The sequence below is a fragment of the Onychomys torridus genome, chromosome 3 (assembly GCF_903995425.1).
Source record: "Onychomys torridus chromosome 3, mOncTor1.1, whole genome shotgun sequence".
In the NCBI taxonomy this organism is placed as follows: domain Eukaryota; kingdom Metazoa; phylum Chordata; class Mammalia; order Rodentia; family Cricetidae; genus Onychomys; species Onychomys torridus.
In genome coordinates this window covers 75,766,302-75,793,847 of record NC_050445.1, presented here as the reverse complement: position 1 = coordinate 75,793,847, position 27,546 = coordinate 75,766,302, and the positions used below count along the sequence as shown (strand labels likewise).

General features: G+C 35.9%; 1 protein-coding gene across 1 annotated transcript in view; it reads right to left on the bottom strand.

The window, feature by feature from the left end:
* The window catches only part of LOC118580065 (protocadherin Fat 4-like), an 88,954-nt gene that overhangs the window by 24,739 nt on the left and 36,669 nt on the right, over positions 1-27,546 (bottom strand). The window contains exons 14-16 of the mRNA XM_036181875.1: positions 20,319-20,424; positions 19,540-19,761; positions 18,488-18,633 (exon numbers count right to left, since the gene is read on the bottom strand). Of these exons, the coding sequence (XP_036037768.1) occupies positions 18,488-18,633; positions 19,540-19,761; positions 20,319-20,424 (474 nt within the window). The remainder of the gene's footprint in view (positions 1-18,487; positions 18,634-19,539; positions 19,762-20,318; positions 20,425-27,546) is intronic.

Sequence of the window (27,546 nt, the reverse complement as noted above, 5' to 3'; positions counted from 1 at the left end):
TGTGTCTCTTCACAGAAACATTATTTCACCATTTTTCCTGCTGAGTTTTGTTTTCCCTTGAGTTACTAACTTGATAAATAAAACAGATATAGTAGACAGCTGATGTTCCTGATTGGAAACCGTAGTTGCTCCTTCACATAAAACACATAGGAAACAGTACTACTTAATTTTCAAGTGCCTCATGCCTAAAAGCCTAGAATAGTGCTGAGGAGCACTGCAGTCTTCATTAAGAAGGCTGACAATTTCACATTATGAACTGATAACCAGCATCACCTAAGTTACCAGAAGAATGGAATGACAGGGACAGGCATCAAGAAACTGATTGGAATTCTCAAGTTTGGAAGGATTGTGGTTATCTTTAAGAATTCATCTATGTACTTAACATAGTGTAAACAAGTATAAAATGATTAACAGGAATAAAAAAGTAAACATGTCATTTTAAAAATTAAGAAAGAGCCAAGAAAAAATTTTCAGAAATAAATTATCTAAATGCTTTTTACAATTGCTGTTATTATTGTATACAGCTCACATTCATTGGTGGACTCAGAGTGCATCTCTGAACAACCTCCCAAGATTACAATTCTTCTCAGTCGTTTTGATATTCCCATTACATTTTGAAACTCTGGGAACATTCTGGAAGATGGAATTCTTAGTGCTCCAACATCATGGCCAGCTTTTAAGCTTGTTCTTAAATTAAGCAAAGGGGATCCTGCCAACCTTGAATCATCAGTTTCTTATTTTGAGGTGCTGTTTCTATGGCTTGGAATTTAATATATCATTCCAATCTTGCTTGCCAGAATTAATTTTGGCAAAAGACCATCATTTTCTTAAGTAACTGGATCTCCAATTACACTAGAACATAGCATATTCGTGTTACTAAGTTATTCTTTATGGAAATTTGACCAATACAAAGTATACAAGAAAGCAAAACTATGGTTTTAGTTGTTTATACACCTTAAAATTTGGAATCACCATAATTCTGGAACAAACATACTCAGAAATGTTATTATATGTATTTATTAACTAAATTTCAATAAATAAAAACAGCCTGTACATTTGGTAAGTTCTTTAAAACCTGTTCCCAATTAAAGAGAAATAAATTGAGTTGCAATTATCTTTGAGTAATCTAGAAAGGCATTTTCAATCCCTGTGTTGTTATACGATTACCTAAGGTGGTTATTAAATAAAACATACTATTTAAAATTTCTTAATTCCTAATAAATAAAATGTATTCCCTATACATAAATCATAATTTAGCAATATTTATCACTTTTATTTCATTTGGACTAGAATAGATTGTCTTTACACACAGAAATTCATCAAGCTTTTAAGTGCAAGAGTTGGAGACATGGCTCAGCAGTTAAGAGCACTCAATGTTTTTGTAGAGGACCCAGGTTCAGTTCCCAGTACCTACATGGCAGATCACCCCTATCTGTAACTGGATTTCCAGCAAATCAAGCACATTCTTCTGACCTACTGGGACATCAGGCATACACACAGTGTGTATCCATATAGGCAAACATGAATACACATGAAAATACACTAGAAAAGGCAAATAAGTAAATCTGTTTGTAAGTTTTTTAATGCAAATATAGTAAGTTTGGAGAACTTGGTAAACTGTTTTTTTTATTTATTTAATATGATTTAGACTCGGATTTTAGAGTAAAATGGAAGGACTAAGTGGTTAGTTATGAAGTCAGATGCCCTTGTGTTTCATGCATAGATGTTTAGAATTTTGATGTTCCCTTTGTGGATTTTTCCTCCATGAGGATGTAACATCCTTCCCAAACTCTTCTTGATTAGAATTGGTCTGGGAGTCTATTTTGTCAGTGCCAGCACTGAAAGGGGGATTGGAGACAGGGTTCCATCCCTCACCAAGAAGCTATTTGCAGCTGATAGCTGCTGGGAAAGGAAGAATCAATATTCTTCAGTGGAGCAAACTGGGTATATGAACCACACTCCAAGATAGACCTCATGCCAGGCTCGCTCGCTCTCTCTCTCTCTCTCTCTCTCTCTCTCTCTCTCTCTGTCTCTCTCTCTCTGTATCTGTCTCTGTGTGTGTGTGTATGTGTGTTTGTGTGTGTGTGTGTTGTGTAATTTTGTTTTATTTTATTTTTTGTCTAATTGGTCTTTTCCTTGTTCATCATAATTTTGATTTTAGTGTTTATTGAGGAGTTTTGAGAGAGAGGTGGAGGGAGGACACCAAATAGGGTAGGTAAGAAATTAGGGAGGATCAGGGAGGAGTTGTTTTAAGGGAAAACATGATTTAAAAAAAAACACTATATGAAAATTTTAAGAATAAAAACAATTTAAAAAGAGGAAGGGATAAAATACATGGTTATAAATACTCATGGTTGGTACTGGTTTGGCACACTGAAATAGCTAGGCAGGAGACAGAAGCAGGCTGGGCTGCAAAGTAAAGACAATAAATAGAAGAAGAGAGAAGAGTGAGGAGGGAGAAAAGGAGAAGGATAAGATGTCACCACAGGCCAGCCACCCAGCCACACAACCAGCCATAAAGTAAGAAATAAAGAAAGGAATATAGAATAAAGAAAGGCAAAGGCCCAGAGGCAAAAATAGATGGGATAATTTAAGAAAAGCTGGCTAGAAACAAATCAAGCTAAGGATCGGCATTCTTAAGTAAAAATAAGTCTCTATGTATTGTTTGGGAGCTGGGTGGTGGGCCCCTCAAGAGCAAATAATAAAAAAATAAAAACAACTAACTATACTAGGTAGAAGGAAAGACCCAACTCCTGCAAGATGTCCTCTCAGCTCCTCAGGAACTCACACAAATATATAAAATAAATAAATAGATTTTAATTAAATTAAAAAGAAAAAAGAAATTATGTGAAACTGGGAAAAAAGAAAACAAAGAAATTATGTGAAACTCAATATCCATTTATATTTAAAAGATTTAATAGTAAAAAAAAATTAAATAGTGTGATTAAAATGCCAAAAGCTAAAGTAGGTACTGATAGCATGCATAGTAAAGAGGCAAATGAAATGAACTCAAGCTTTATAGGCTTAAGTTGGTTAGGACAAGTTCTCAATAGTGATGCTAATGATAATATTTATTAAGCTTTGTAATCATTACCCATAATTGTCTCTCATGTTTTGTGAAGGGAGAGCTAGAAACTTCTGTCACTCATTTCTCTTCCCTACCTGACATTCTTGAAGGCTTTAACATAGGAAAGTTCTAGAGTCAAACTACCAAGCCATACCCACAGCAAGAAGCCTTTTTCTTAAGACCATTTGATTGGGAAGACTTTTCCAGCCTTTTATTCTGAGGTAGTGTCTATCTTTGAATGTGAGGTGTGTTTCTTGTATGCAGCAGAAAGGTGGGCCCTGCTTTTGTATCCGTTCTGTTAGCCCGTGTCTTTTTATACATGAATTAAGTCCATTGATATTAAGGGATATTAATGACCAGTGATTATTAGTTCCTGTTATCTTTTGGTGGTGGTGCACTTCTCTTCTTTGGGGTTTACTGCTGTAGGGTTATCTATTGCTTGTGTTTGCATGGGTGTATCTGACTTCCTTAGTCATTTAAGTGATTATCACGGTAACTTGTAAATCATCATCACAAAGCAATGAGGAAATGCAAGCTAAGTTTGGTTAGAACAAAACAGTGGTGACACCAAATGACGAAGAAATGAAATTTAATTGCTTGCACTTCATGGATGGGTATAGAGTGATCATGTCATCTTGGAAAAATTGTTAAGAGTTTCCAGACACCCAAGAACACATTTATGGGTGTGTCTATGAAGATCTGTGGAGAATTTAACATATGAGTGCTAAGATTATGCAATGACAAATACCCAGCCATGAGGGTGGACATTGTTCAATCCACTGAAGAGTCAGACTAGAAAGACTCATCTTCTATTTCAGTTGAGCTTGAGAGCTCCAGGTTATTTCACTTTGATACTTTAAAACTGATTGGAATGTCCCCATTCCCAGTCTTGATTCTCAGGCTTTTAGAGTGGGACCAAATGGGACAGCAGTACTAATCATGCTAATTCCCCTCCACGATCTCGAGTTTTCAGGAATGGATTAAATACGCAGCACCTTTTCTGCAAGGTTTTGTTAACTTCTGCTCAAGATAGCACAGTTCTTTTCTCTCTGAGTTCAAATTTGTCTTATTCTTATACTTTGGGAACCACAATGAGAAAAATAATATAAATTTAGATCCATAACACATGATCATCAGAAAGTGAAGGAGCAGAAGTAAAACTAGATATACTGGTATCATCTTCTGATCCAGATAATTATTTTTTCATTATGATGAGGAAAACCTGAAAACGGTAAGTATGCAAAATTGTATACAAATATTCTTCTAAGAAATGATAGAATCATCAGAAAAGGACAAGAAAAATAAACAAACTTGAACTGAATAAAGTAATATTTTAAATATTAAAACATAAATAATTTAAAATTTGATTAAAGTATAACTAGTTCCTAAGTTGGAAATAAAAGTAAGAAATCTAAACTGCTTTTATATGTGTTCATACTACTTGTAGTTTATGTTCAGATCCTTGATATCTGATCTTCTTTAATAATTATAAACTCTGGGACCATGGAGATGGTTCAGTGGGTAAGAGTACTTGCCACCAAGCCTGAAAATCTGAGTTCAAACCCCAGAACCACATGGTAGAAGAGAACCAACTCCTACAAGTTATCTTCTGACTTCCACATAGAAACAACGGCATAGCTTATGCTCAGGCATGCACGCACACAAAGTAAATAAAAATAAATAAATAGATTAATAAATAAATGAAAGGTAGTACTATAGTGGATAGTTTCCTAAATAGAAACAACACTCTTTGGTATCCCTATTGAGGTTATCTGCAAATAAAAGAAATTTGCTACCATCTAAGAGCATTACTTGAAAAATAAAACAGAAATCTAAAATTGTATATAATACAAAAAAACCAATAATATATGTCTTAGCTTTTTCTCTGTCTCTGTCTCTTTTCTGTATTTCTGTTTCTCTGCCCCGTTTCTTTCCCTCTCTTTCTCTCTCTCCTCGAGGTTTTTGTTTTCTTTTTCTCTCTTTCTCTCTTTCTTTTTCTTTCTTTCTCTTCCTTCCTTCCTTCCTTCCTTCCTTCCTTCCTTCCTTCCTTCCTTCCTTCCTTCCTTTCTTTCTTTTTTCAAGTAACAAGACAATGTAGGCAGTTGTGTAAGATTTGCAAAGAAAGTTAGAAAAGGTCCCTGAAACACTTGTCAGACCCCTCCCTTCAATTGCCTCATATTTTCTGGAAGTTAGGATAAAAGACTGGAATATGCCCCTTAACTGGCACAGTGGGATTCAAAACTGATTCTTTTATTATGTTTTTCTTCTTGGTTTATGGGATCAGTTTTCCACATGGTATTTGTAGTACTTACTGGAAAGATTGTGTGTTGGCTTTCTCCCGTGTAAAACATATGTTCTTGGACTCTGAGTGAACATCCTCAGTCTCGGAGGACACTCAGGGGCCATTTTCATGTTATCTCTGGGTTTTAAGTACATACAGCCTCTAGCCTCAGTCTGGGCTTGCATTACTCAGGAAGGCCTTTCAGTTCTGGGTGGGCACAGACCTAATTTTATCCTTGTCTTTTTTTTTTTTTAACTCATTCTAACTATTCTTGAGCCAAATAATAAAAAAAAAATACTTATTAATATGCTTCCTACCCCTCCTTTTATTGTTGTTGTGGTTATTTGCTGGGTTGGAAAAATGACAAGCAGAGTAATTTGTATTAAACAACAGCAACATTGAAAATGGAATCAAGCTCATATACAGTGTGAAAAAAATAACAAAAATAAGAAGCAGCCCCCTTCAGGGTTTGTTTCTACATTTTCTTGTTTTGGCCAAAGAAGAAAGAGAAGACTCAAAGAGAAAAGTTTTCATGTGGGTAGACTATCCAAGGTTGTTTTCATCCCTGTGTTGAGAATCTCCTGAGGACTCTTGGTTTCCATGGCAAGTGCAGTAATATGTCTGACACGCTGCTCTAATACAAGATGGTATGGATGTTGACAGACAGCAAATGGCACTGCAGCCAACACAAGAATATCTGCTCATCAGAATCTGGAACTTGCTTTGTTATGGTCTGGCACACTTCCAGGGATCAAACTGGAGTAAAAATAGTAGCACTACTGGGGATTCTTCAGCAGTCATTTGTCCCCATCTTTTCCAGGTCCCTTAGCTTTCCAAAAGAAAGGGTTTTTCTTTTTCTTCACTTTAGGAACATAGAATATAGCCCCGTCTACTTTAGTGGAAGTCATCCAAGGTTTTCAAGAATAAGTTCCTCAGATTTTAGCCCTTAAAATAAAATTTCAGTAATATATATCTATTACATCTTATCTAAATCATGATTTCTCAAATAAGTTTTATACACTCACCTACTAAATAGCATCCCACTTGCTTCTAAATTTGAGCAGTTATAAACAGAGATGCTATAGACATCCAAATACCAGCTTTGGGGTGGACAGCTAACTAAACTGTTTTTGAGCTTTACTTCCAGATGGTGCCACTGAGTATTTTTACTTTGTTAGAAAATGTTGAACTTGTCTAGAGTAGACACACAGTTCTTTACTGCTAGTAGGGAACACAAGCGCCTCTTGTCCCACAGCTTTCTCAGCATTTGATGGTGTCAGTGTTTCACCAATTAAATGCATTTCTGTTAGTCTTTCATTATAGTTTTAATATTTTGATCACACTGTTGAGCAGGTTTTATTACACTTACTTCCATCTACAAATCTTTAGTAAAGTATCTGCTAATCTTTTTGTTGCTGTTGTCATTCATGCTAAACTATCTTTTCTCACTGCTGATTTTTTTTTTTTTTGCATTTTTGGAATACTTTGGACAATGGTCTTAAAGTAGGCACATCTCTTACAAGTATTTTCTCTCACACTGTAGCTTGTCTTTAAGTTTTTGGACACAATCTTTCAGAAACAAAAAATAATGAATTTTGGTGAAGCCCAGTTGGTCAGATCTTTCATGTGTCCTGTGTCCATGGTGTACCTTTAAGATTGGTACTAAAAGTAATGCAGAATTCTTCTATGTTTTCTAGAAATTTTGCAGTTTCCTTTTTACATTTAGATGTAAAAATCACACTGAATAAAGTCTCCCAAGAGCATGAGGTTTTTGCCCACCTGCCTGCAGCACCACTCACTGGAGACACTGTCTTTGATGACTGATTTGGCTTTGTTCTATCAATTTGTTTCTTTGTTCTTTCATTAGTATGACACCATCTTAATTACTGTGCATTTATACTTTTTTGAGCCAGCACTTCACACTGTAGCTATGTAGACGAAGCCAGCCCCAAATTCATGGAAATTCACTTAGCTGGGCCTGCCAGCCTCTACAGCCTGCTATATTGTCTTAAAGATTTTGCTCATATCCCTCAATATTTCATTCATAGTATTTGGCTCTTCCAAATTGCCTGTCAATATACATAAAGCAAATATGTGGACTTTTTGCTGGATTGCAATTATTCTTTAGAGCAAGTTGTAAATAACTGGTATGTTAACAAAATTGAGTCTTCTCTCTGTGAACTTGAAATAGCTTTCCATAAATAGAATAAAATAGTTCTTTTATTTCCTTCATTTGAATTTTATGGTTTTCTTCATACGGACATTGGACCTATTTTGTTATCTTTATACCTAATGTTTCATTTTCTTGACTTTTTATGTGAGTAATATTATATTTATTATTTCAAATTCCACTTGCTCATTGTGGATTACTAGAAAAAAATAAACTTTAGAATAGTATACTAATATCTGGTAAATTTTAATAATATCTTCATAACTCCAGCATTTTTAATTTATTCTTTTATATATTCCAAATAAAAAATACCTCACACAAACAAAAACAATTTTATTTTATTTCTTTGTTTCAAATAAATAAGTCTCCTGTCATCTCTCCTTGCATTAAGTAGAATTTCTGCTATAATGTCCAAAGATGAGAATGTACATCTTCATGCCATTAAGCAGAATATTAGTTTGAAATTTTTGTTTTTTAGATGTATTCTATCAAGTCAAGAAATTTCTCTATTCCTGTTTTGTTTAGAATATTCATCATGAAGTAGTGTTTGATTTTATCAAATGTTTTTCACTGTCTGTCTTAGTTAGGGTTTCAATTGCTATAAAGAGACTCCATGATCATGGCAACTCCTATAAGAGAAAATATTTAATTGGGGCTGGCTTACAGTTTCAGAGGTTTGGTTCATTACTATTGTGATGTGACATGGTGATGTGCATATATACATGGTGCTGGAGAAGAAGCTGAGAGTTCTATTGATCCACAGGCAGTAGAAATGAAGACTGCCATGCTGGGTGTGGCTTGACCACCTATGAGACTGCAAAGCCCACCTCCACAATAACACACTTCCTCCAGTAAGGCCACACCTCCTAATAGTGCCACGGTCTATGGGCCAAGTATTCAAATACATGAGTCTATGCGGGCCATACCTATTCAAACCACCACACTATCTATTGGTGTAATTGTACCAATTTTCTTTTTTAACCTGGTAGAATGGTGGGATATATTAATAGATTATAAAAATATTCAGTTATCTTTGCATACCAGGAATAATTATGTGATCATGATGTACTGGTATCTCTGTACTTTTGAGATATGGTTTGCTATATTTTATTGGAGATATTTGAGTCTGTATTCATGAGAAGCAGTGGTCTGTCATTTTCTTATGATATTTTCAACTGTATCTGGCATGTAATTTTGTTACCTTGTTCAGAAAGTTCATTTTTTCATTTCCATAAATAGAACAAATGATTCCTATGAAGTGCTTCTGACACTGTTATACAAAAAGTATAACACTATACTTTTCACTAACAAACAAGACAGGGACCTTTATATGCCCTGAATGCAAGGAAAGCAATGGTTTTGTGGATGGACAGTATTTCTGTATATCATCTTTAGACCTACAGGTTACAAAAAGGGTCAGAAACCTCTTCTCTTTGGAAAAACATTTGGTTGAGGGTATAACACTCTGAGAATATGCTTTCAAGATTGGAAGATATTGATTTTTCACTCATAAGAGAAATCTGAATTATTTATCTCATTGCTAGGTTAATGCTCAGTTTCAAAATACTGTTTGGTGACAAAAATGAACAAAAACCATTTGCATGATATTGTCTGATTTATTTCTATTTTCCTTTTCCTTTTTGTAGACCTTGAGCTCACTGAGTAGCTGTGGATGGTGTAGAGTTGATCTTAGTGCCTCTGCCTACCTCATCTGGAGCTGCAGACATGCTCCACTGCACCAAGCACCCCTCTCTCTCCCTTTTTAACTTTGCAAATTTCTACAATATTATTTCCTTTGTAAGATCTAAATATTAGTATTGGATAAACAAGACCTAGTCATCCTAGTTTTTAGAATTATTTCCTTGATATCCCAAGTTCTAGAGATCATTGTTTAAATGATGACCTTCATTCTAGGCCCTCTTCAATGTCTGATATTAAAAAATCATTTTCTTTGGACATTGGTATTCATCTAGTTTTACAAGTTCTACAAACTTTGCCTTTTTAAAGTGTTCACAGACTTTTTTATGTATCTTAGACCACAGTCATGTCTCTGGATTTTATTTTAAACTCCCTTCCAATGCGGCAGTTGACTAAGATGGCATATGTCATATGTAAGCTGAATTCTGTCCCTCAGAAAACATTTCATTTGTGTACTTAAAAGATTTAACTTGAAGTCATGTCAGATTAATGTAAGAACTTAGTCCAATATGTCCCTCCTTTTTAGAAGAAAAAAAAAATTTAATTTTTTTTTTTCATGCATTCGGTTTCTTGGTTTTTTTTTTTTTTTTTTTTTTTTTTTTTTTTTTTTAAGAGAGAGAGTGATGGAGTGGGAAGAACACAAATTTGATGGATAGATATGATCCAGGAGGAGTTGGGAGATGGAAAAATCATGCTCAAAATATATTGTATGAAAAATTTAAACATGAAAAGACAGGACATAGATAAAAAGAGAGACATTAGAATGATATGTCTCAAAGCTCAACAGCACTAAGTTTTAATGTCTTTCAATAGAAGTTAGAAAAAAACTTTAGAAGAGAGTATTCCCTAAAACATTCTCAGGAAACACTGCTTGTTATTACCTTAATTTAAAATGTCTATCTCCTAAAAATATAATGCATTTCTGTTTTAATATACCTAGTTCCTGTTACTTTGTTTTTGAAGCCCTAGAAAACTAGTAAGTCATCAGTTAAATTCAGTATCAGAGATAATTAGTGCATAAACTCAATATAGCTATAGAAATGCCAAGGAATAATTACTGAATAGTTAATATAAAAAATAAACTCAATGACTGAAGCTCACCATGTAATTGAAAAAATTAAAATTAGCATTTTATAAAACTAGTATTCTATAATTTCTGTTTAGAAAACAAATATCCAAGCTGATATTTTCAAATGTTACATATATTTACATTTTGTTGATTTTGATGAAATTTAAATTTAATAAATATTGGTGGTAGAATACATGCTCTAGGAAAGGAGAAGGTGGAGAAAAAAATGAGTTATATATGGAGAGGCTTAGCCAAATCAGGAAACCACATGGAAACTCATCACTTCATAATCTAATTGAAAGTTATAGAATTTAATAAAAAGATTGTAAACAGATAACCTGTGCATGAGTAGATAATGCTGATCTGAGAAGCCTTGAGGTATTACATGGAAAATCCTAGTGGCAAGTATGACATGCCTTTCTAGAGTTATTTGGCCATGTAGGTGCAGAGACTCCCCAAAACTATACAGATTATGACCATTTCCATTTGTTTTCCCACCAGAACTGGATGATAAGAGCCTACTGATAAAGACATCACACACTTTGGTTGCAAAAGCAAAAGAAGCATGCTATACCTGAGCTGCAACTTTTCTCCTTTCTGGTTAGCCTTCATAATGCTAAAAGTTGCTATGCAGGCAACTTGGAGAGAGAGAAAGGTCTTCCCCAGTTTTAGGCATTGCATACTACAATATTAATTTGCTAACCAAAAGATATTTACTGACACAATAGTCACATGACTATTTTAGGAATAAACAATTGATTTCTGATTGGATCTTGAGCATTCTCTCTAGGAATATGTTCATGTTTGTTATTGTGGACCTGGTTAAGGGCCCATGGTTAGAGACAACATAAAAACTAGAGGTGAACTGAATGTTTTTGTTTTGTTAAGTGGATATATATATTAGTGTTTTCCTGAGCCTTGATCAAAGAAACTTGCCTTTGCAGAGGATGTCAATAATGCAAAGGTTTGTGGTTATGCAAGGTACACAGAACAAGTGAGCATTGTGTGCTCCATAGGAGACCCAAATAGCCCCCTCCCAAGCTTAGGGAGCATCTTGGGAAAAGGCACAGAAAGAATGGAGACTAAAATGATCGTGTTGGTTTATGAATATGATATGGCTGAACACACAAAACTTACAGTAGTGCAGTTGCTACAAACAGACTTCACAAAACTGAGCCAGCAAACATTCAGTCATAGATAAAGAGGGGATTGCAGGTCCCTGTCCTGTGCAGGGTTACCAGAGGAAAGGAAGTCATTGTTTTCAGTGATGGAGTCATTGCTGTGTTACTCAGGCCCCAGAGGGTACATTCATAGTCACACCCCCATGAGCAGCCCTGGTTAAACCCAATGAGTCACAAGGCAAGCAAGCAAACAAATAAAACAAAAACAAACTAAACAAATGGCATTAAGATGGAGGAAGTGGACTCAGTGGGTGCAAGAAGGGTAGAACAGAGAGGGTAAGAAACAATGGAGACACGTGTGTTATCAAAACTACCAAAGAATGAGTTAATGAAGAGACCCTTCACTCCTTTCTCTATGAGGAATTGGGTTTGTCATTAATTCTACCTCCATTTGCTGATGGAATAATTCTGGGCAGAATTTTAAATGTCATCCAGGAAATATCATTTTATGTTTATCTTTTTATCATGGTTTTAAGTAACTACCAAATTCTGTCTTACTTGACAGATGTACAGGGATATAAATGTATATACATGTTTGTGCACTTGATTGTAATCCATCATCTTATTATAATTATATATGATAAACCTGAGTTATCATAACTTGGAGAAGTCTTTCAGTAAAAATAAAAGATGAAAATCAGAAAGAATGTTCATCAGAGGCAGTTGTTTCCATATATCACTCATACTGGTGGAAAAATACCAACATGGAAATATTTTAGAACTACACAGATATTTCAGTAACATTTTTGTGACTTTCTAAGAACATTGTTATTATTATTAAACTAATATTTAATTTTTAAAATAATATTAAATTTTATTAGAAATATTCTTGATAGCTCTGAGTTGTATTCCTCAGCAATACTGGAAAATTATCAAATAATTACAAAAAAGTCACATTCTCTCACCACATAAAGTTAGATGGTAAAACAGGGTAACAATTGTTTTGTCTGTTTGCTTGTCTTAAATGAATATTTTCATTTTTTGTAAGCTACACAAATAAAGTGTGGCTGTTTTCTTGTTCAGCTCCTCCTGGCCTGGTTCCAGAGAATAGCACCTAGCCCTATTTCATCCTTTGTTTAACGTGGATGCCTTTGTTTCCCTTATTGCCCTATGTGAATCTTGTCTGAGAGTCTCCCAGGGATCAAAAACTTAGTTCAGGAAACCAAACCAAAACCAAAACAAAAACAAAAACAAAAAACAAACAAACAAACAAACAAACAAAACCCATTGTACCTGAGAAATCGAGGGATTTGCACTTGGCAGTGTACCTGTGGGAGTTCCTTTCAGGTTGCTTTGAGCATATGGAAATTAACTGGCTGAACTGTAAATAGGGAGACAATAAAAACTGCCCTGGGTGAAGGGAAAGGGCTTCAGTCCCTCAAGGCTGGACCCCTGCAGCCATGACAGACTAGATTCATTCTTAAGATGCCTCTGAGTCTTTTTCCGCGGATCCCATGAACCCACACACCTGTGCTGTGACAAACCCCGGCAACAAAGGATGGTTGTTTACTCTCCAAGCAAGGGAATAGAAAGATAGGAATAAGTTTGTGAGAATTCTAACCATTCATAGGAATACCATACCAAGAAAAGGTAAGTATGAAACATGCCTCACTGTATGTGGAACATGCCTAATTTCGCCTGTGTCACAATCAGATATATTAGGTATTTTTGGAGGCTGCTTTCTAAGCACTGACTTAGAGATTTGTGTTCTTTGCATCATAAATTTTCCTTCTTTACAGGCTTTGTTTCAGGAGTTGAGAAGGTAGTTGAGTGGCTGCAGTACTCTCAAGTAAACGTGAAGAACAAGTTTGCTCTCCAAAGGTAAGGTTTGGTGATTCCTGTTGCTCATTCCAGCACTGGGGATGTAGAGACAGCTAAGACTCTACCGCAGGATGGACAGGAGGTTTACCCTTACAGGGAGCATTCCAAGCCAGTGAGAAACTATCATAACACACAAGGCAGGAAGTTGCATGAGTCAACACTCATGTTGACTGCTGGTCTTAACACAGAGGTACACACATAAGGTTCACCAACACACACACACACACACACACACACACACACACACACACACACACACACACATGCTGCACATAGTCTTTCAAAGCTATTGTTAAAAGGCAAACTGGGCAAAGTTGTTGGTGCTAGGTTTAGCAAAGTTCTTCATTGCATAACCTGTTCACATTAACAACATTCTTGCTTAAAAGTAAACAGGAAATGTAAAAAGCTGTACATGTAGAAAATAAAATATCCTTTGAGCAGAAGACAGTACTATATGCAATTGCTTCTACATTATAATAATAAACACTCACGAAACCATAAAAACCATAAAAAAACCACATTGGTTTTGAGTAGTGATGAGGTGGGTCTTAGTTTCCATTATGTGAATGGTAGAATAAATATGTTTCCTGTGGTGGTATTGTGTTCCCCACAATATTGTGCACCCTAATAAATTTATCTGGGGTCAGAGAACAGACAGCCACTAGAACAGAGCCAGAATGGTGGCTAGAAAATGGGTCAGAAGAAGCCATAGCAGAAGTTGGGCGGTGGTGGTACACACCTTTAATCCCGGCACTTGGGAGGCAGAGCTAGGCGGATCTCTGTGTGTTCAAGGATACAACCAGCATGGAGACACACACCTTTAATCCCAGGGAATGACGGCAGAAAGAGAAAGATATATAAGGCATGAAGACCAGAACTAGAAGCATTTAGCTAGTTAAGCATTTGGCTGGATAAGCATTCAGCTGAGAGTCATTGGGATGAGGACACAGAAGCTTCCAGTCTTAGGAAACAAGACCAGCTGAGGAACTGGTGAGGTGAGGTAGCTGTGGCTTGTTCTGCTTCTCTGATCTTCCAGCATTCACCACAATAACTGGCCTCAGGCTTGATCTTATTAATAAGACCTGTTAAGATTCCTGTTACATCTGGCTCCCCAATATATTGTGCACCCTAATAAATTTATCTGGGGTCAGAGAACAGACAAAAAAAAAAGACAAAAAAATTTTCATTACTTATCCTATTTAAAACAAGTAGTTCCTTTTAAAAGTAGATCCAATAATTGAACTTTTTATCTGATCATATCCATATTCTCTTTTTTCTTTTCATAATAGCTTCAGTAATCTACCTCTTGTCATTTTTATATTTTTCCCTTTTTCTTTTTAGTGTAGATTCAATGATCTACCCATTTATCCTATTATTTCTTTATCTTTTTTCTCAGGGTAGATTCAGTGATCTACCTCATATCTATAGTTTCCATTCAATTTTCTCTAGTTCTAACATCCTCCTTCTTTGTGATAGCATTTAGGACTCAGTGGTTTTTTGTTGTTGTTGTTGTTGTTTTCTACTCAAACTTTCTTGACACTCTTTCCATTAATACTATGCTAAGTGAATATTTAAGGAAATCCTTTGATTATGAGATAATGAGAAAAAATACGAGAGGAAGAATTCTGCCTTCAAGGGCTTAGGAATACAATATACTAAAAATGTTATTTTATAATTTAGTTCAGAAAGATTTAAAGGACAAAATGTAGATGTGAAGACCCTGGGGACACTGAAAGAATGATTAATATCTAACTTGGCATCTACCAAACTGTGTTTGGTATTTCTGTTGCCTTCTTCAGCTTTCATTCCTTTTTCCCTCCAAATTGATCTTACACAACTTAAATAAAATCTGTAGTAGGTTAACTCTTTATGCTACATTTTAAAATTCCCTAAACTCTGCTACACTTAGTGCATGAAAGAAATTGATTTACAGTTTTTAGTTTATTAACATAAACAGTTCGAGGAACATTTTGCTTTAAAAAATACCCAAGATGAGGAACATTTATGCTCCAGCTTTTAATTCCATAATCTATAAAAACAAGAACATTTTAAGCATGTTTATCAGTAGTAGTTAACTAGTTTCTAGCTTTTATTTTTGTGGAAGAAATGATGAAAGCTTATCCTTATAGAACAGAACAGCAATATCAACAAGGTTTTTCTCCATCTGTGGAGTAGCCCTAGTTTGCTTATAAAAGATGTGTACAACATTCACCATGAGCCTCTGAATGCTTTACATAGAGTCATGTTTAAAATTCAGTTGTACTGCAGGATTATCTGGTGTATCATCAGCATTTTGCGATGAAGAAACCATTTAAAATATCTCAATAACCTGTTCTGTTTTCACAATATTAAGTGGGAAGGCATATAATTCACATCATTCAGGTTCACAAGTTCTGGAGCTAACAAATCCAACCTAAAGATCTTTGTAGGTATTTCACTAGCAGGAAGGTACAATACATGTGCAAACCTTCACACTTCAGAGGGTCGTTTCTGCTACAAAGAAAAGTTACTAAAACTCCCTTTCTAAACAAGTAGTTCTCCTAAAGCCAGACCAATTTCATGTGGACATCGCATGCTTTCAGACAAATTGTTTTTTCAGGAATGAATTTTGAGACTGTGACTACTCTGAAAGGCACTTTCAAGGAAGGAAAGGCACTCATTTTTTTAGCCATTATTCAATTATTATTTGAGATGTAAAGAGAATGGCAAATCTTTCCATGTTCCAGAAATGGAGCATGCATCTGGCATGTGAGAGCCGCCATACTTCAGTCTGGAAACAAAGGGCATATGTTTGGTAACAATTCCTTCACAAGGAATCACAAAAAAGACAGTGATGATTTAGAAACTGTCCTCTGAGGAAATTGATCATTCTCTTTGCAGGAGACAAAACAGCCTTCAGTTTTGTATGCAAATTCTTGTCAGCAAGTACGTTATGGGGTAATACACAATATATGATCATTCTATGAGATGATTTTTGCCTGGGGAATTTTTTCGCTTTGTTTTGTTTTTATTTGAGTCAAAACAACGGATTTGTTTTGCTTCAGACTCTGGCAGGCACACTATTGGTATAAAGATTGATTTGCTCACCTTGAGTGCTATGGACACAAAAGTGTTGTCTTTGGATAGACAGGAGCAGAATGCCTTGTAGTGATCACTTTGTTCACAAGACAGGCTCCTTCCATGGCTGTCGTTTTCCAAAATGAGTTATTGAGGTATTCTACCCATTTATGTACTAATTCATCATTTAACCTTCTTTCATTTATCTATCCACATGTTTGCTATGGATATAGATTTAATATTGTATCTTTCAAATATTTTCTTCAAGGCTCCATGGGCTGCCATAACAAATATGAAGGTTCCATGGGTGAAATAACAGAAATTGACTTTTGTTCCAGTGAGTGGTTGCTGCAGTCAGTTTTTCTCAGAATGCCTGCACAGTTGGGAGAGGATACTCCCTGGAGAGTTTGCTTGTTATTCTCCAAGTATAACTAATCCAGTCAGACTAGGGCCCCACGTTCCACACATGCCAATAACTCCAAACAAATCACACTGGAGATAAAGACTCAACCTAGAAACTTGGGTGTGTATGATCATTCAGTCCAAAAGAACACTAATTTTTCAGTTTATAAAAAGCATAGATTTTGTTAGCTCATTTTGACAGATAAAGTATAAATGCATTCTTATGCTTCTGACTTAAGTAGTAGAACACTAATAAATTTATCTTCATTATGGGGTTTTAGTCTCTGTTAAAAATAAGGTACTATTTTCAAAATCTATACTTTCTGAATAAAGCATTGGTAACCTTCAAACAAAGTTTTCTCTGAAATATTTTTAGAGTAAAGGGTTTGCAATTCTAAGAAATGCAAAAACTTTGCCTGACTTCAAGATAACAATTTTTTTTTCTTGATTGTATCTAATTCCAAAAAAGAAAGAGATATGAATGCTTCATCAATGAAGAAGACAGCAAACTCTTCGCAACTCTACCTACTGGATCTTAGGCATTCCATGCAGAATGCAATGGCAGTAATAGGTTCAGAAGTCTTCACACATAGGCCCTCTCCTAGTAGAGAAACTGTTAATGTTAGTATGTTAAGGTATATTGCTGGAACCTTGCACAGTCAAGAAGTTTCATTAACTTATGACATCCTGAGTCATGGTAAAAAACATTAAAGTCACTTTGTTAAATTTCTCTCTAAAAAGATTTCAGGGGTTGGGGATTTAGCTCAGTGATAGAATGCTTGCCTAGCAAGCACAAGGCCCTGAATTCGGTTCTCAGCTCCAAATAAACAAACAAAACAAAACAAAAAAAGATTTAAAAAAGAGATTTCAGCCTGGTTTATTGCATTTTCCAGACATGAGAAGGCTGTAGTGGGAATCACAGCACAAAGCCAGAGACAGGACTGAGAGGTTATTTCATCCGGGCACATATGAAAATCTTCACCTGAAGCATTATGCAAAGGCTCTACTCAAGGTCTGAAGCTTTAAATCACTATTTGTTTAGAGATTACTACCTTTTGTTTGGGAACCAGGGTTGAAAATCTTACAGTTCTCAAGCAGAAAAAAAAAATGCAGTCACTTGATAAAGGGAATTTGGCTCTCTCTATAAAAAAGAATTTATTTTTCTGTATATTTCCACCAATGAAAGTGATGCATTTGATTACATTGATGTAAAGTCCAAACAATTCAGTCAGGTCAAATATCCTCTTGCATTGAATATTTAAAAGTCTTTGTGTCTATACCATGAACCTCTGACTGATACGATAGTCTTTACTACTTAAAATATGAAGGTATTGCCTCACTGAAAGTAAGATAAAGAAAGAACATTAAAATGAACAAATATACAAATTAAAATCCATCAGAGTAGCCTGTAAAGTCTCTAATATGTGTGTGATTGTTTACAAAAACATGCTTAGTTGTTAGAATATTTCTAATAAGTTAAGTACAACTTGTGATACCAGGCTATCTCTTCATACAAATTCTGATTGTGTGATTCAAAAACCACAGAGTATTTTGCAAGTACTGACAATTTTATCATTGTTCATTACAGTTAAAAAGTAGCGAGACCACACATATCATTGTGGCCTTAGGTCAATGCTGAAAGACTCTACTAACCATTCTCAACTATCCTTTATTTTCTTTTTCTGAGAGTATGTCAGTCTCTTAAGTGATAAAACTACCTCGAACATTGATGCATTCTTACCAGAACATGGATGATCACCTGAGCAGTAGAACTTCTCTGTCTGAGAGGGTCAGGGAGAGCATCATTGGCCACATCTGTGATTCTCACAGCTAACTTATATTGAGAAACTGCTTCTCTGTCCAGGGAATTCAACAGCTTTATCATTCCTGACACAAAACAGTGGAAAGTTATTGTCTTCAAACATCAATTGCCATATTATAACCTGTAGAAATGAAGTCTTTGTTACAGTAGCAAATAGAATTTACATGATATAATTAATTTTTGTTACATTTTTGTATCATTGTTACCACAGTTAAATCATCCCAGATGCTAATTTATGCATCAGTTATCTATTGCACATTCTCAGGCATTTGAAGAGCATGTGTGCAAAGGCTTTCTGAACTTCAGTATATCAAAGATCAAAGCCTCAGTGCTCCTCCTGTGGTTGCTAAGAATTATGGATGTACCTAACAAAGCAAGGTGAACCCTATGTAGCTCAAGGGAAGGCTTCTGATGAAAAGTTTTCATTCCCATTGTTTCTAAATATGCTACGTTCAAAATTAAATATTTATTTTTCATTTTAATTTTTAAGAATTTCATACATGAGTACACTGTGTTAACATTTTTTTTTTTTTTTTTTTTTTTGAGACAGGATTTTTCTGTGTAGCTTTGCGCCCTTCCTGGAACTTGCTTTGGAGACCGGGCTGGCCTCAAACTCACAGAGATCTGCCTGGCTCTGACTCCCAAGTGTTGGGATTTAAGGCATATGCCACTACTGCCCGGCCGTGTTAGCATAATTTAACTATTCCCCCTATAACTCCTTCTATATTCTTTTTGAGCTTATAACTTCTTCTTTCATACCTATTATTGTTGCACATAAATACATGCATATATATTATATTTATACAGACATATATATTATATTCACAATGGGCTGAATCCAATTAGGATTACCTGCATGTACATGTTTTTCGAGTTGATCACTTAGGATTGGGGAAACTATCAGGGGCTCATCCCTGGAGAAAGTCAATTCTTTGTTTTATTATTAACTAATATCAATGCTTTTACATTACCTGTATCTGATTCAATGTAAAATGTGGGTGGTATTCCAAAGTTGCCTCCAATAATGGCATATTGTACATTGTTAAATGGCCAGTCTCCATCTGCATACGTAATTTTTCCAACCAGTGTATCAACTGGACTGTTTTCAAATATACTGAAGGTAAATGCCATCATAGTTCCAAGAGGATTAAGTTCATTTACACGTGTCACCCTTAATATGATTCTAATGATGGCTATGGAGAAAAAAAAATTCATGAGTGTAGACAGAGCAATGATATGTCCTCTTTAACAATTCTTATTTTTTCCTTTATAACAATCACATTCTACATTTTATATGCATAGGTTTCATAAATATGTTTATGTTGATATTCTATTAGTAAATTATTTACTTCTGGTTATAGATTACTCAAAACTAAGTTGAGCATAAAAATGCTTTATTGACAAATTTTTAATATTATCCAATGTAGAATTAACTGGTTCCTTGTTCAATATTTTAAACATGAAAATATTATGGAAAGATTATTTTAAACAGTTTTCAAGTGACTGCAAAGTTCTGTATTCAATGTTTGGGAAACTTTTCAACCGATTTTTAGTTCTATGTCGGCTTTCAGTTTTTAAATAATAATATATATGCGCTAAAAAGTTAATTTAATTGTAACTATTTAATGGATTATTATAATTTATGATTGGAACTTTTTTACTATAATAAAATCTAAGACCTAATGTTTAAAATACTGTGTATCTTACTTAATTAAAACTATGTTAACATACTGAAGTTGTGACTTCTTACTTGAGAGCACAGGAATTCCTTCATCAGAGACTCTTACAAACAATCTATATTTAAAGTCCATTCCTGAAAAAATGGGATTATCATAATCTAGATGCATAGGTCCAATCTGTAAATGAAAAATAATACATCATTAGTTTTGTTTGAATTACATGCCAGGTTTGTCAATTATGGGTCCAAAGTGAAGACAGTAAGCCACTAAATAAAATTGTTACTTTACAATACTACTGTCCAGTTGAATACCCTAAGAACCACAAGCACAAGGCACGTATATAATTTTGGCTTACAAAGTAACCACACTAAAAATTAAAAACACGTAATTAATTTTAATAAAATTATTTTTATTTTATTCAGGCAATACTTTATTTTAGGCAGATACTTTATTCAGGCAAACACATTTTAAGTGATATTATTTGAAAAAGTAACAAAGTAACAAACAGAAAGTACTGGAGGCATATACATTTATTTGTTAATAAGAATCTCGTTGAGATCATCCCTTACTTTACAGTTGCAGTGCAACCCAGAAAAGTCATATTGCAGGTTTTCAAGGGTGTGCTTAGCCACTGGCTTCCCCAGGACAGTTTGAACTCTTCCTGGCTAGGTATCTCTATGAACTGGCACAGTGGCGTGCACCTGGTCCTCCATCAGCCATAGCATCATGAGAGGAAATGGCTACTTGTCTGCAGCACACCATCGTGATGCAGCATGATGATCCACAAGTCATAGAAAAATGGATTTTAAACTTTTGAAATGTTCAGTTTAGGAATTGTCTAATTAGAACATATTGATATTAAGTTGAGGGACATCTGAAAGGACTGTTTTGTATTTAAGATTTTTACAATGACATTATAATAAACTTATTCCCCTTTTTACAAAACTGAATTAAATCTGGATTAGAATTAATGAGAGTGATCTCCCAAAAATGTCACTAAACTGCAAGCTTTAAAATCAGGCTTCTACAAGATGTGAGGTCATTTGTACTAAGAGTCTAAGTGCCTCATACTTTTGTTCTTTAGTTTTACTCTCCTAGGATGGATGCATAGGGCAGACATGATGTCATCAGGATGTTTAAATATACAAGTAAATACATTAAATACACAAGTAAAGCAATCTAAGAGTCTTTTGTCCACATCTCTTGCATAATGATACAGTCCTTACAGTGCTCACAGCCTAGACTTTATCTGAGACACTCCAAGAAATGTAAGGAAAGTACATGATTGCTGCTGGCTTCTCCAGCTTACCTGAGGTCTTTTTCATGCCACAGCTGTGTCTACGTTAGCTGTCTTTCCTAAAAGTCAGCATTCATTATTCAGGGAAATGATGTGTAGCAATAAGATGATTAGTTAGCACAGAAATATCTTGCTTTTTAAAGATTATATAGTTTTTTCCAAGACTTACAGCAATGAAACACCATGGACATTAACCATCGGGTAGAGAGGTAGTTCCTTTTGCAATTAATAAAGATATTAGGTGGTTTCTGAACTTAGGCCACTGTTAAAATTCTACAGTCTGCCTTCTAAGTAGATAAAGAGAGGTGAAATAAATATTGTCAATGGCACTAACATCAATAACTCAGTTAATTTATGATGGTAGTGCTCCACTAACATTACTGCCTATGCTAACCCTATTTGTGTTTGATCATACAAAAAGTAGAAATAAAAGTGAACGTTGAAAGGAATTCCAGATACTGTAAGAAAATAACCGAGGCTGGAACAAACATTATAGGAATTCCATGCATGACAACCATAGTGTTGAAGGTCATTGTGGAATTAGGATTCTCAGATTCAAGGCTTGAGATTTTGATATTCTAAATGACAAGAAGTAAAGAACAGAACTTTTAATTTCCTCCAAACTACAAAATCAATTTCTTTACATTTTGAACAATGTAAAATTGAAAGACCAATTGTTTCCTGTGCCAATGTGCCCAAGGCTATTTCCCACTTTCAGTTCTATCAGGTTCAGTGTGTTCAGATTTATGTTGAGCTCCCTGATCCACCTGGATTTGAGTTTTGTGCAGGGGGATTGATATGGATCTATTTGCATTCTTTACATGGTGACCTCCAGTTAGACCAGCACCATTTGTTGAAGATTGTTTCTTTTTTTTTTTCCATTGTATAATTTTGGTGTCTTTGTTGAAAATCAGGAGTCCATAGGTGTGTGTATTTATGTCTGGGTCTTTGATTTGATTCTCTTGATCCACCTGTGTGTTTTTATACCAAGACCACGTGGTTTTTATTACTAAACAACTTTCTGAACAGGACACCAATAGTACAGACACTAAAATCCAGAAATAAAAAATGGGAAATCATGAAACTAAAAGTTTCTGTAAAGCAAATGACACCATCAATAGAACAAAATGGCAGCCTACTAAATGGGAAAAGATCTTTACCAACCTCACATTTGACAGAGGGCTGATTTCCAATATATAAAGAACTCAAGAAACCAGATATCAACAAACCAAATAATCCAATTAAAAATGGGGTACTTGATCTAAAAGGAGAATTTTCAAGAGAAGAATGTCAAATGACCGAGAAACACTTAAGGAGATGTTCAACATCTTTAGCCATCAGGGAAATGCAAATCAAAATGACTCTGAAATTCCATCTTAGTCCTGTCTAAATGGCTAAGATAAGCTGGGCAGTGGTGGCGCACACCTTTAATCCCAGCACTCGGGAGGCAGAGCCAGGAGGATCTCTGTGAGTTCGAAGCCAGCCTGGTCTACAAGCGAATTCCAGGAAAGGCACACAGCTACACAGAGAAACCCTGTCTCGAAAAACCAAAAAAAATAAAAAAAATAAATAAATAAATAAATGGCTAAGATAAAAAAAAAAAAAAAAAAAAAAAAAAAAAAACACAAGCAACAGCTCATGCTGGAGATAATGTGGAGAAAGGTAAACACATTTTCATTACTGGGGGTAGTGAGAACTTGTACAGCCACTTTGTAAGTCAGTGAGGCAGTTTCCCCAAAAACTGGGAATCAATCTACCACAAGACCCAGCTAGACCACTCTTGGGCATACACTCAAAGAATGCTCAGTCATACTACAAAGACACATAATTATGTTCATAGAAGCTTCATTTATAAGAGCCAGAACCTGGAAACAACCTGATGTCCTTCAACCAAGGAATGGATAAAGAAAATGTGATACATTTACACAATGGAGTATTACTCGGCTGTTAAAAAACATTGACACCAGGGAATTTGCAAGCAAATGGATGAAACTGGAAAAAAAATCATCCTGAGAGAGATAACCCAAACCGAAAAAGAAAAGCATGGTATGTACTCATTCATAAGTGGATATTAGCTACAAAATATGAAAGATAACTGTGCTATAATCCACAGACCCAGAGAGACTAGGTAACCAGGAGGGTTCACAGAGGGGAAGGAATAGAAGAGGTTTTGTGAGTGGACTGCAGGCAGGTGGGAATGAACCATGAGTGATCAGGCTAGAGGGAAGGCGGAGGGGGGTACTGAAAGAGACTACTGGAAAGGGGGCATTCGGGGGCCAGGTAAAAACTTAGTACAAGGGGCCTGGAGAGATGCTCAGAGGATAAGAACACTGACTGCTCTTCCAGAGGTCCTGAGTTCAATTCCCAGCAACCACATGGTGGCTCACAACCATCTATAATGAGATCTGGTGCCCTCTTCTGGCCTGCAGTCATACATGCTGTATACATAATAAATAAATAAATCTTAAAAAAAAAAATCTACAAGGATGACCCCCGCTAATATTCCTAGCAATAGCAGATAGCCTCTCCTGTGACCAGGCAAGACTTCCAGTGGAGGGATTGAGAAACCAACCCAGCCATAATCTTTGACCTACAGTTGGTCCTGCTTGATGGGATATGCTGGGGTAAGGGCGGCCTAGAGTTTGAGGGAGTGGTCAACCAATGACTAGTCTAGCCTAAAGCCTATGCCAGGTGGGTAAGCCCACCCCTGACACTACCTGATGGACCCACAAACTGGATGACCAAGAGACCTAGGATAGAACCAAACATGATGGGAAGAAAAAAATGTCAGTGTACTGATGCCTAATGATATTTTGTTTTAAAAATAGATTGGTGGCTAGCCCAGTTGTCATGGGAGAGGTTTTATTCAGCAACTAGTGGAAACAGATTCAGACCCACAGTCAAATATTAGGTGGATCTCAGGACATCCTGCAGAAGAAGGGGAGAAAGGATTATAGGAGGTAAGGGGGTCAAGGGTACCACAGGAAACTCACACAACCAACTAATCTGGGCTCATAGCGGCTCACAGAGAGAGAACGGACAACCAGGGAGCTTGAGTGGGACTGTTGCAGGCATCTGCATATATATTACAGTAGTGTAGCTTGCTCCTCTTGTGGGGCTCAGACCAGGGGCTGACTCTGACTCTTTTTTTTTTTTTTTTTGGTTTTTCGAGGCAGGGTTTCTCTGTAGCTTTGGAGGCTGTCCTGGAACTCGCTTTGTAGACCAGGCTGGCCTCGAACTCACAGAGGTCCACCTGTCTCTGCCTCCTGAGTGCTGGGATAACAGGCGTGTGTGTGCCACCACTGCCCGGCTCCTTTTATTTATTTTTTTAAGATTTGTTTATTTATTTACTTATTTATTTATTATGTATGCAGTATTCTGCCTGCATGTGTCCCTGCAGGTCAGAGGAGGGCACCAGATCTCATTACAAGTGGTAGTGAGCCACCAAGTGGTTGCTGCGAATTGAACTTAGGACCTCTGGAAGAACAGTCGGTGCTCTTACCACTGAGCCATCTCTCCAACTCGACTCCGACTCTTTTACAGGCTTTTAGCACCCTACTCCTAATACTGAGTCACCTTGCCCAGTCATAATGCATGGGGAGATGTTTAGTCATTTTTAAAGGTCTTTTACTATTTGACATTTAATATGAGAAACTATCATTTTTAAGATTTATTTATTCATGTATATATATGATTACTCTATCTAAATGTAAGCCTTCATACCAGAAGATGAGGGCATCAAATGCCACTATAGATGGTTGTGAGCCACCATGGGGTTGCTAGGAATTGAACTCAGAAACTCGGGAAGACCAGCGCTCTTAACTGCTGAGCCATCTCTCCAGCCCAAGGTGCTTAGTCTTACTGCAACTTGATATGCCATGTTTTATTGATAAATCTGTGTAGCTGGAAGTTTTCCTGTGTCCCCCATGGCCCTCAGTGGAGACAAATCTTTTCCACTCGTGTCTCCTAAGTAAACATACAGAGACTTAAATTAATTTAAACTGCTTGGGCATTAGCTCAGGCTAATGACTGACTAGCTCTTACACTTAAATTCAGCCTATTTTTGTTAATCTATATGTTGCCACGTGTTCCATGGCTTTACCTGTGTGCTGTTACATGCTGCTCCCTGGACAGCAGGTTGTAGTCTCCTGACTCAGCCTTCCTCTTCCCAGAATTCTCCTTGTCTGCTTATCCCACCTATACTTCCTGCCTGGCTATTGGTCAATCAGTGTTTTATTAAACCAGTGTACAAAAGCATTATCCTACAACAATCATGGGAGATCTGCTCTTTCCTAACAAAAATGGAGGAGTAGATTCAGGGGTGAGGACAAAAGGGGTTGGGGTAGAGGACTGGGAAGAAAGGAGGGAAGGAAAACTGTGACTGTGACTGAAATGTGAAATAAATAATAAATTTATTAAAAATAAAGATCAATTGTTAAAATATTTATTTCAAATACAAAGGCTTATTTATAGCAAAGGTATCATCATTTAAGCAATGTGGCAGCCTATAGACTAGGAATAAATCTTTACCAATTGTACATCTGAGAGATTAGTATCTAGAATATATAAAGAATTTTCAAAACTGACCATCAAGAAAATAATTCAATTAAAAATGTGTTAGTGACCAGAGAGTTCCCAAAAGATGAAATACAAATGGTTGAGACAGATTTTTTTAAATGTTCAACGTTTTTAGCTATAATGGGAATGCAAATTAAAACTCCATTGTTATTTCAACTTCCCTCAGTCACAATGTCCAGAATCAATAAAACTAATGATAGTACACACCAAGAAGTATGCAAGCACAGGGTAGCACTTAGTCATTGCTGTGGGAATGCAAAAATTGTACAGTCTCTATAGGAATCAGTGTAGAGGTTCTTCAAAACACTGTAAATAAATCCACCACAAGATCCTGCTATACCAATCTTGGTCATATATTGAACGGACTGTGTATCCTCCTACAAAGATACTTACTCATCCATGCTCATTGCTGCTCTCTTCATAAAAGACGGAAATTGCAAAGAGCCTAAATTTCCAATTACCGAAGGATAGATAATAAAAATGTTGTATATTTATACTATGGAATATTATTTACCTACTAGGAAAAATTAAATTATGAAATTTGAAGGTAAATTCATACAGCTTAAAACAGTTATTGTGAATGAGGTAACTAAGAAGAAACTGAATGCCAAATATTGAATGTTTCCCTTATGTGTGGATGTGGCTTTTAAGCTTTAGACATGTGCGTTTCCATCTAAATAACCAGAGTTTAGATACCAACTAAGGATCCAAAAAAATCTCAGCATTGAGAAGGGCAGGTAGTACAAAGTTCCACGATAACCAACAAGCTATTTGCAATTAATGAGTGCTGGGAAAGGGGAAAAACCAGTTTTCTCCTATGGGATGTCACTAGGTATATCAATTGCATTCCAGGGCAGTGTCTTAGCAAAGGAGTCTTTGGCCTACACAAAACAGAATTCATGTTATGTTTCATTTGGTTTTGTTAATGTGGCGGGAGAAGGGAGGTCAACTTTTTGTTTCTTTTTTGTTTGTTTTGGGTTTTCTTTAGTCTTATTGTCTCTTTGATAAAATTTTTGTTGGTTTGTTTGATTTTTGTTGAGAAAGACTGTGAAATTGGGTGAGTGGGGAAGGGAAGGATATAGGAAGTTAGAAGAAAGGAAATAATTTGCTCAAATATATTGTATGAATTTCTTTTCTTTTTCTTTATTCTTCTCTCATACAACACATTCCAACTGAAGTCTCCACTCCTCCACTCCTCCTAGGCCTCCCCTCTACCCCAGATCCACCCTTCTTTCTTTTCCTTCAGAAAAGAGCAGTCCTCCCTGGAATATCCACCAATATGGAATAACAAGATGCAATAAGACAAGGCCCAAACCTCATATCAAGGCAGGACATGGCAACCCACTAAGAAAAAAGGGTACCAAGATCCAACTCCCACTGTTAGGAGTCCCAGAAGAACCCCAAGCCAAATAATCACAACATAC